Below are 10,439 nucleotides of genomic sequence, written 5' to 3'. Positions count from 1 at the left end.
CCAAGCCGACTGATTTATGATTTACTTTGAGAAGCACCATGGGTGGTGGGCTAACCGAATTGGGATGCAATTCCACACTCTTGCTTTATTAAGCAGCTCACTAGTTTCTTTTTAGTTAGCTACGCATTCGTTTCCGCGTTACAAAAATTAAAGATGATGTTATTTTTGTTCCTCTGGTGTTGAAAAGTGTTGTAATCCCTCCATTCAAATGCATAGGTTCTAATATATTTTCTGAGGTTGTCTTTGACCATTGGTTAGACTAATAATATATATATTATTATTTTTGCGGGGGAGACTAATAATTAATACAGTATATGTGTATGTTGCAAAACTATACGGTCTAATTCATATGTCAAAGGAGTTTCTAGTGATATACTCCCTCCATCTGATAATATAAGATTTATTAGCCCTAACATTTTATATTATCAGGCGGAGGGCGTAACTTTTATATTATTGATATCATACTTTATTAATCTTATCAATGTTCAAAGACAAGCTTGAAATACATATTAGACCATATATATTTCGATGCAGGGAGTACGTTCTTGGAAAAGGTTCGACCAGCCAATCTATAATTAACCCCTTGGCCCATATTTGTTGCACTGCCGAAATTCAGAAAAATTATATTTTCAACCTTGAAAAGTATTTTGATTGTTAATTTTTCATACTGAGTTAACTACAACTTAACTTTAATTAATAGAAACAAGTAGGAGTTACAGCCTTTAAATTCGAGTGAAACGAGCCCCTTTTAAATATGGAGGTGATCTCCAAGGTGCCACCTTCATCGTTATTTTAAACAATATTTTTAAATTAAACTGTAAACTGATATAATTAAAAAAACTAAATAATTTTATTTTGACTTGAACTATCTTCATAATAATTTATTCTGTGTCATGTTTTCACCATGAATTTAACTAATAAAATATATGTTTATAATTAGCCGTAGTAATATTATTGGAAACGACATTCAAATATGAATCCAATACATAATCTTCTGTGACATGTGTTAATATTTTGCTGGCCAACTTTTTTTAGAAAAGGAGGATGACCCCCGGCCTCAGCATCTGGGCGATGCATACGGTCATTTTATTAATTATTCTCACAAGACCTTACAAAACCATACAATAGCAAGACTAAAGCCAATGTCTAAGCAACAACTGTCGCTACACCTATCCAATTGATAAAGGGGCGCAGATAGTCTGGGCCTAATACCAAACAGACATCGCAGCCAAACTTATACATCTAAGACCTGAGGTCCCAACCAGGACACCTCCCGGGTATGGGGCACCTACCAGTCCGGCGCACTCCTCAACCAGGATGCCTGCCGGGTATGAGGCCGCCGCAGCCACCTGCCACCAATCCATCTTCAGAGATGTACTGTTGCATGTACTGTGCTAGGTCTCTCTGCCATCGACGCCACCACGACGCCTGACAGCGTCGTCCTCCTGCGCGAGTCTATCCTCCCACAGCGAACTCCGAATCTGCACTGCGCCACGCAGTCAAGATCCGTCGCCATCAGTGTGTAGGATGAATCACCGCTCCACCAAAGAATCCGTCCTCTGGTCCCTCGATCACGTGTGTACCTTCAAGAATGACGGCCCCAAGGGAGGAACGACACCAGAGCGCCGCCGTCATCCGATCATCCGATCTAGGGTTTCCCCCGGAGGTAGCAGAGAGTGGCCTTGAACTTCTCCACGGCGATGCCTTCAAGAAGGGAACGACGCAGATACCGCCGCCACCGCCGGCCTTAGCAGATGCCGAAGGCAAGTTTTCACCCAGATCAGTTCGACGGGATCCAACTCTCGTGCACGGCCCGCCGTCACCACCAGCACCACCAGGCAGAACCCTGGAGCACCGGCAGATCAGCGAGCCGCCGGCACCACCGCATCTAGATCGCCGGCCATGCCGAGCCGCCACCATCCCCCGCGCCGTCCGGGTCAGAGACGGAGCCGCCGACCGCGCACAGGGACCACCGCCGCCTGCACACGCCGGAGAGCCGCCGAGAGCCCAGCGCCCGCCACCGCTTGCCGAGGGCCGCCACCGCGCGCCCTGAGCGGACTCCCACACACATCAGGGGAAACCGCGAGCGTGAGCCCTGCCGTCGCCCCCAAGCCCGCCCCGGCGCGCCCCGCCTCCATCGCGCCGCCAAAAACCGCCGCGATCCGCCCGCGCCAGATCCAGCGAGTCGTGGGAGAAGAGATCCCGCCGCCGCCGATGCCGACCGGGCTTTGCCCGGCGGCGCGCCCCGGCGGCGGCGAGGAGGAAAGGTCTGGGGAGGGACGAGGACGCGGCGGCGCTAGGGTTCCCCCCGGTCACCGCGCAGGGGCGACACGGGAGGAGTCGGGAGCTAAAAATAAGAGCGTTTACCGAAATACGATGAAGACTAATAAAGCCCAACAGGGTAGTAGATACTAAGCACGAATGCATATGTGATAGCCTGGCCAGATTCGTATTATTAATGGCCTAGGCACATTAAGGCCAACTCCAACCCACCGACCCAAACAGAGGCGGTTTTGTTTGTTTTTTTTTGTTTATTTGAGTCAGTCGAGCGAACGAGTGTGTCTGGTTTCCGCTGTAGGGGCGTCGGTGCGCTCAATGCGATCGACACATTTGGTCTGTGTGGCAACTAAAACAAAACATGCATAAAACATATTTAAAACATGCCATTAACACCCTAAGGCCACTTATTCTATAATTAAAACATAAAACATTAATTAAAACTAAGAAAACAACTTGCAGCCGCCCGCCGCCCCCAGCTCACAGCCCTAGGCGCCGTTGTCATCGTCCTCGCCCTCGCCATCCATGGTTAGGTCGACGAACTCCGGTGGCGCCCCCATGGGAAGGCCTACTGGTAGGCTGCAGGGTCGTAGCCTCCGGCATCTGCTGCTCCTGCTCTGCCTGGCGCTTGCGTCCCTGCCTCATACTCGTACTCGCGCTCACACAGCATCAGGCGCTCCGCCTCCGCCTGCTCCGCCGGCAGCGCGCGTCCCTCCCACACGTGAATGTGTTGCCGCTCCTCCTCCTCCGTCGTGCCCAGTCAAACAGGTTGCGTAGAGAGGTACGTTGCAAGCTTGCTCGTCCACATGTAGCTCTAAGAGCGAGGGTTGGCGCGGTAGAGTGGCGATGGCAGTGGTGGTGCGTGGCCACCAGACGCGGACTCCCAGATTGCCTGCTCGAGGCCAGGAGACATGGCATTCTCCATGTGCATAGATTCCAGCATGGCACGCCGCGTTGCCTCCTCGAGGGTCGCCTAGAATGCGGCCTCCTCCTTGTCCTCCTCCCGCACCACGAACGCCGGTGGTGGAGGGCGGGCATCCATCTGGACGACCCCACGACGGTGAACGTCATGCTCCGTCGTGAACCAGACGTCCCAGTTCGGGGAGTCCAACTCGTATGCGGGGTCGCATTGCTGGTCCAGCAAGAGGACGACGACAATGCGTGCTCGTAGTGCGGCACGATCAATACTGGAATGCGGTTGGGTCAAGGTGCTAGTCATGCCGGAGGTTCACATCCAGCCACGACAGCGGGACGTGGTGCTCTAAGTGGTAGTGCACACCATGCACCGGGATGTATAGCCGGTTGCGTGGGCGTACCCCCCCCCCCCCCCCCCAAAGTGAAGTTAGCTAGGGTTCGTGTTGGGTAGCAGGGGAGCAAGCCCTATACGTGGACTGGTTTGGCAAGAAGTCGATGAGCCCCTCGCGCACGGTTACCATTTAAAAAGGATGTGACGTGGACGCCTTCAGTGGCTGACGTGTGGGGCCGAGGTAGGTGGGTGGCATTGACTACAACAAGGGTGGTGCTTGGTAGCCCGACACACGTGCCCACAATACTAGGGAAAAGCCTAGCAGTAGTGCGGGTTTTTGGTATATCAGTAGCGCGGGTACCCGCGCTACTGATACGGCGCTACAGCTGACATTTATGTGGACACAAATCAAATGCAAATTTGAACCGAAAATGCGTTCAGACCGACACCAGGCAAACCAAATTTGCGAATGCATCGGCACGTTGGGCCGTCGGTTCTTTCCATTTCGACCGAAACAGACACGCGCAGACCAAATACGTCAGCGTTAAAATTGGCCTAAGTCGAGCTTTCTATGTTTGATCCACTATCCGTAGAAGTCATAGGTGACTTGCGTTCATCTCTCTCGCGGTGATTCTTACAGTGCGACCTCCTATTCCACACATCGCCCGTAGGTTTTGGGTATGCCCAAGGACATCCCCGGTTTTCGTTTGTTTTTTTAAGTTTGAAAAATATTGAAGAATTACAAAATATTATTTTTGTTTTTTATTCATGAATTTAAGAAATGGTCAATAAATTATAAAATTATTCACGCATTTTAAAAATGTTTGTGTATTTCGAAAAATGTTCTCAGGTTTAAAAGCTGTTCACGAATCTAAAAAAATGTCCCCAAAAATTCGACAAAATGTCCCATGATTTCAAAAAAGTTCAAAAATTTGAAAATTACTCTTGTATTTCAATAATGTTCATGATACCAAAAAAATCATGAATTTGCAAAAAATCTTAAAATTCAAATAACTTTCAAGAATTTGAAAAATTGTCGCAAATTCAAAATTCCATCACTATTTTGAAAAAAAAATCCGAATTGCAAGATATATTCAGCAATTCGAAATATGTTCCTGGATTTCTAAAAAGTTCATTAACTTTAAAATAAAAAGGAATAGAAAGAAGAAAAGAATATTTGGAAAAGAAGGAAAAAATATAAAACGAAAACGGAAAAAGAAAACAAAAATGGATTAGCATTGATCATCGAAACTGAATTCATGTAAACTATTGGATCTTGCATATCCTATACCATGCAAATGCAAATCAAATATGCATAGCTAGCTCAAGTGGAACTTTGCATCATGCATGCATGTTGTTGTGGCCAGTGGTAACGACAAGGGGAGATGAGGACGACCAGTAAGTCAGTCAATGAATCAAGGAACAATTCAAATTCGTTCGGTCGTGCATCTTCACGGACTACAACCACTTTGCATCATAGCTAAGCCACCGGCGGCGCCATCTGGCTTGACGCTTCCTTGTGGTCGTGCTCCGGTAAGGCGGGTTACCCGGGCCGTGTTCGCTAAGCGTCGTCTCTCTTTAAGATATCCATGCCATGCCTTAGGATCTCATTAACCCAGATTCTTTTAGATCACCGAAAGTTTTCTTATTCCATTATCTCTGATATGACGTATCCAAATCCATAGCCTATTGCCGGTGGAACACAAGCTGTGATGTTGGACAACGACGAACGGAGATCATATGCCTTAGAGGCTAATTGTAGTCTCATATTAGACTTTGACAAACACGTACATACGTAGAATATTCGACAGCGGCATGTATGGACTGAGAAAAACACTAGTGATTAAATTGGATTATATTTGCTTGGTATTTCCGACGGGGATATATTTTTACAAGGATTATATTTTCGTTCAAGATGAACCAACCTTACCGATATGTTTAAGACACAACCCTGAACTTCAAAGCATTATACTGCACACCAGACGGGATTTGGAGCCCCCCCCCCCCCCTTTCTTTTGGCTTTCAATTTTCAGTTTTTCATATCTTCTGAACCAAAAGTCCAAATTCGTTTGCATATTCGTGTTTTTGGTGACGAGGGTTCAAATGAGATCCATTTTGATTACGTTTTAACGAGCTTTAATACTTTGTTAAGTTTCAACTTCTGAAACTTGGTATGAGTGGCGACAAAATTGTAAGTTTCAAACCTATGACCAACTAAATTGTAAGTTTCAGAAACTCAAACTTAAAACTTGTTGTGCCCTCGTATAGGATCCAATAACTTTGTGGGTCGCAAGTCAATCGGGCAGCCAGCACCGCTGGGCAGGTGCGTGCCCATGCGAGTTTCCGACAGCACACCCTCCAATTTGACATCCCATTGAAGACTCAACCCTGGGCTCGGCTGGATCCAGTTTTTGCCGACAACACCGGTGTTGGGATTGTAGTAGAAAACAGAAAAGATAAGCCCAACGAATCAAGAACCAGGACCACTATGAAGATGCATATAAGCATAGATCTCATTGTTACAAACTTCGAGTTGCAGCAGAAAAAGAGTTGGTTTAGATTGTTCTTGAAGTCCCTCGAACCGCCGCACGAACGGTCCCTCGAACGAAGATCGAAAGCATGATCTCTCTTCGGATTGCACACATACGAGACCAACGATATGGTAGTGATTCACCGTCCAGAGCTAGGCGTTGGCCGAAAACTAGAGGAGGGAGAAGCAGCCTCACGATGTCTCACACTTTTTCTGGAGTAGAACTAGGAAAAGGGGCGCACCTGAGATTGCACGAGAACATCTGTCTCTAGGGCGGGTGTCCCGTTCGGCATATATTGGTGAAGGGAGGGGGGAGTTCTACTTGGAGGAGGGGCCTCCCTCCCTTGCGGTGGCGCACCAAGAGGTGGGCCCCACCCCTCAACCCTAGCAGCAATAGATAGGCCTTACATCCTCACAATCTCTAAGTAAGGGTGGACAACTGTGGGGCTAGTCATCTACCCTTCCCGTAGGAAGAGGAAGCTAGATGGAAGGGTGGGATACGGTGGCGCTCGTCTTGTGCAAGGCGGATGGGGAATGCATAAATAGTAGAGGAAGATGATAGTCATTGCATGACTAACTGGTTTCGAAACATGGCGTTAAGTTGAGTTGAAAAGTGGACTTATCTCTTCTCGTTCTGCTAAAGATAACTTGCTATCCTTGATAAGTTAGGGTATTTCACAGCACACAGTGACACAAGAAAACACTGCTGCCAGACATGCGTTTACGTAGCATGTAGGTGCGCCATATTCTTTGGACAAGAAATAATTTACTACTAGGTAACATTGACAAGAATATATCACACTACAGTAGATAATACCAGAGCGACATGCATGTGTTGCCCTTACAACAACTAAGAAACAACGAGCCCTAGTTCGGAGCGTAGCACTTCTTCCTGATCTCTCCCCCGGCCCCTGTGAGCACGCCGACATCGCCCATCTTGATCATGGACTCGCTGAAGTCCCTGAAGAACTCGCTGTCGAACTTGCCGGTGGCGATACGCTGGACATAGTCCATGGTGGTGGCGTCCAAGAGGAGCGCGGAGTCGGAGCGGAAGAGGCCCCTCCGCTTGGCGACGTGGCGGTAGTAGCTGGTGTCGAAGGTCTTGAAGCTCCCGGGGTCCATCTCCGACAGCATAGTACGGTCATCAACGCTCTTGCACTTGAGCCTTAGCTTGTCGGCGTACTCGCTGTCCAGAGACGGGTCGACGACGCCATAGGCACCGTTCTCGCCGGTGGTGTTGTAGAGCCGGTCGGCGAAAGACGGGCAGTGCGCCGTGCCGAGCGTGTGGGCGCCCGAGAGGACAACGAGATCCTTAAGGTCGAGGCCCTTGGAGGCGAAGATCTTGGCGAGTAGAGGGACGTCGCCGGAGGCCGGGGGCAGCTCGTTGCTGGCCTCCGTGGCGCTGGACATCCTGCCGTCTCGCCTTCCCAGCGCCACCGGCCAGAAGGGGCCCTTAGCCATCACGACAGCGTCGCGGGACATGAGGGTGAGCACGTCAGCGCAGGAGACGATGCCCGGGCACGCGGCTTCGAGCTTGGCCTTCACCCGCTCCACAGAGCCGAACCCTCGTAGGCTCTTGTTCGGTTTGGCGTCCTTCTCTGCCACGTTGCCATCGGTGGATTCGAGCAGGACGGAGGCGTCACAACCCTGCAAGTTCGCATTGCATGCATGTTTCTTAGTATTCGTGTGCAATATGTAGGTTTGTATGTGAGACAGGACAAGCAAGTGCTCAACGACGACTTACCCTGACGAAGCAGTCGTGGAAATGGAGGCGTAGAAGCGGGCCGGCGAGGCTGGGCGCGGCGGCGATGATCTTGGCCATCTCCTCGCCGACGATCTTCTCGGCGTCCGGGCATGTCTTGCTGTAGAAGCCGATCTCCAACTGAGCCACCGCTGCCGAGCTAGCTGCTGCGAGAACCAGCAGGGCCAGAGGGAGCAGCGAAGACCTGATCGCCATGGAGCTTAACCAAATTACACGATTGAATCAATTACTATGTGGCTGCAGATAAGAATGTTTTGGTACTACTTGAGTGATCTCTGTCCTTGCAACTCCCTGTATACTTATAGATGGCCGGTTACGTAGACTTGAGTGGATGGTGTCAGCGTGACAACTGGTTGCTGGGTATGCACGCATGTGCTAACTTCAACCTCCATACAACCGCCTCAATTATCAAACGTACGCAACCGCGCGCGGCTAAGCGAACCAGTCAAATAATGCAGGAAAAATAGATGGCGCCGAGGCCAGTTCATGACCAGTGTGTCGTCCATGGTAATATGCCATCAATCTATCATCTGTCTCTTCTCCGGAAGGGAACGCAATGATCTGATTAGGTTAATGATTGCACCAAGAGAATAACTTCACATGTATTTGGCCAATCATTTGCGCAGGCCGTAGTGTTTTCGACGGGACTGCCCTATCTTGCATTGTGCAAAGTAAAGATCTCAGTCGTGCTGTGATCTCTGTTGTGTTGAATCCAAGTGTCCGACTATGCCTCCGGACCAAATATTAAAGAACGCCAGTAACAGCTAACGTTTCTTTAGAAAGATCACCCGAGCGAATGAATGCTCTCTAGAAGAGGTTCGTTTGAGCAAATGGCTCCATGGGGAGTGTTCCCTCAAAAAAACTACTCCCCGCAAACGCTCAGGAAATGTCAATACTATGAGAGATACATTTGCCATGGCCCACGTACCCTCCCACGTCGCTCCTGTGGGCGACGGGGAGGGCGCTCCCGCCGCTGCCGCCAGCACCCTCCTCTCCCTCCCTCCTCCCTCGCCGCCACCAGAGGATGCGGCTGGGCAAAGCCTGGCCGATGTCGGCGGCGGCGGGGCGTTTCGCCTTCTCGCGCAGGGCCTCCGCCACGGGGTGGTGAGGCTGGATGGGACACCGCGATGGCGAGGATCGCGGTGGTGCAATGATGGATCCCCACGGCGGCGGCGGTTGGGACCAGCGGCGCATGACTGGCTTCGAGGTGGTAGATAGTGCAGGCGAGGTGGTGGCGGCGGATCGGGATCCGCCCCTATCTGGCATTCGTCTTCAGCCGGCGGTGCAGACTATGGGCAGCGCAGACCGGTGTCCTCCGCCATAGTGGCGATGGCGTCGACGTGGTGGAGGCAGCGGTGTGGTGGCGGTTTTAGTGCTCTTATCGCATCATGGCACGATCTGGCCGTCAACGTGTTCCGGAACTGTTGCCGGATATCTTGCCCCAGGATATTTGGGTCGGATATCGGCCTACACGGCTCCATGTGGGCGCGGCACGAAGCTCTTGTTGTTTGTTGACACCATTGGACATGCCAGTATCTTGATTTCCATGGCATAGACATCGGTGGAGAAGCCATGGTGGCTAAAATCGGGCGATCAGTAAGGTGGAGAGGGCGTTGGAGGTGATTGAGTGAGCCAAGTGTTTGATAACTTTCAGAAGCAATAGTGACAAGTGGGGTCAACAACACTGGAAGACTTCATTTTTTGTGGTACTCCTCGGGTGTTGAATCGTGACTTTCAGGGTGAAAACCTAAGGTCCAACCTTCAGTGGTTGTGCCTGGCGGGTATTGTTTTGATAGCCCGGACTTTCTCCATGGTGAAAACCTAAAACCTAAGATCTTGGATCGGGCGACGGCGATGCTTGTGCATTGTTTTCTTCTTGAAGGCATCGGTTTTCGAGGCCTTTTACGTTTTCCGGGTGTTCTTTTTTATGGTGGTTTGTGTGCTGCTGCTAAGGAACATATCACTGTGGCGAGGCCTTTGGTCTTTTCTTTCTTTTTTGTTTGCTTTTCGGGCTATGTGCATCCTGGATGTTTTTGAGACATTTTGTTGGTGTAGAGGCTGGGTGTAATTGGTATCTTGGCGATATTAATATATTTCCTTTAAAAGGATACATTTGCGATGCTATAATATAGAGATTTGCCATGTTGAAAAGAAAAAAATTCCGTGCTAGCAAAAAGATTTGTTAGGAATTTGTCATGCAGCAATTGCCCTACATACCAAAGATTTGCACATGAAAAAACTAACATCCTAGAGCAGGAGAAAATTGCCACAAAAAATACATGATTTGTCATTCTGCTAAGAGGAGAATTGCGACGCGTGTCTTCAAAAATTTGTCATGTTGCTTCAGAAGAACTGCCATGTTTCACAAACAAAATTGCTATGATGCTATTATATGAAAACAAACTTCCGTCACCAAGGTCAATCCCTCGGAAGCATCAAACAAACAAACGATTGTGTTATGTTAACGCATTCCCTCCCAATGGTCCTTCTAGTGAACACGCTAAGATTCGTGCGTGGAGGTTGGACATGCCACAAGGCGTTCAGTGTGAAATTATACGAGATCCCCTTTAAAATCAAATAATTCCATTGAATTGAGTATGATTGTATGCAATCCGATAACGTAA

General features: G+C 49.3%; 1 protein-coding gene across 1 annotated transcript; it reads right to left on the bottom strand.

Annotated features, from left to right (window-relative positions):
* Window positions 1-6,786: 6,786 nt before the first annotated feature.
* LOC109779099 (peroxidase 1-like) lies at window positions 6,787-8,075 on the bottom strand. The gene is made up of 2 exons (XM_020337706.4): window positions 7,798-8,075; window positions 6,787-7,700 (listed from the first exon to the last, which is right to left on the bottom strand). The coding sequence occupies exons 1-2, from the start codon at window positions 8,008-8,010 to the stop codon at window positions 6,921-6,923; spliced, it is 993 nt and encodes a 330-aa protein (XP_020193295.1). The 5' UTR covers window positions 8,011-8,075; the 3' UTR covers window positions 6,787-6,920.
* Window positions 8,076-10,439: the final 2,364 nt, after the last annotated feature.

This window comes from Aegilops tauschii, chromosome 7, assembly GCF_002575655.3.
Source record: "Aegilops tauschii subsp. strangulata cultivar AL8/78 chromosome 7, Aet v6.0, whole genome shotgun sequence".
NCBI lineage: Eukaryota > Viridiplantae > Streptophyta > Magnoliopsida > Poales > Poaceae > Aegilops > Aegilops tauschii.
The sequence above is the reverse complement of the archived record's forward strand: the minus strand, read 5'-3'. Positions and strand labels throughout refer to the sequence as shown.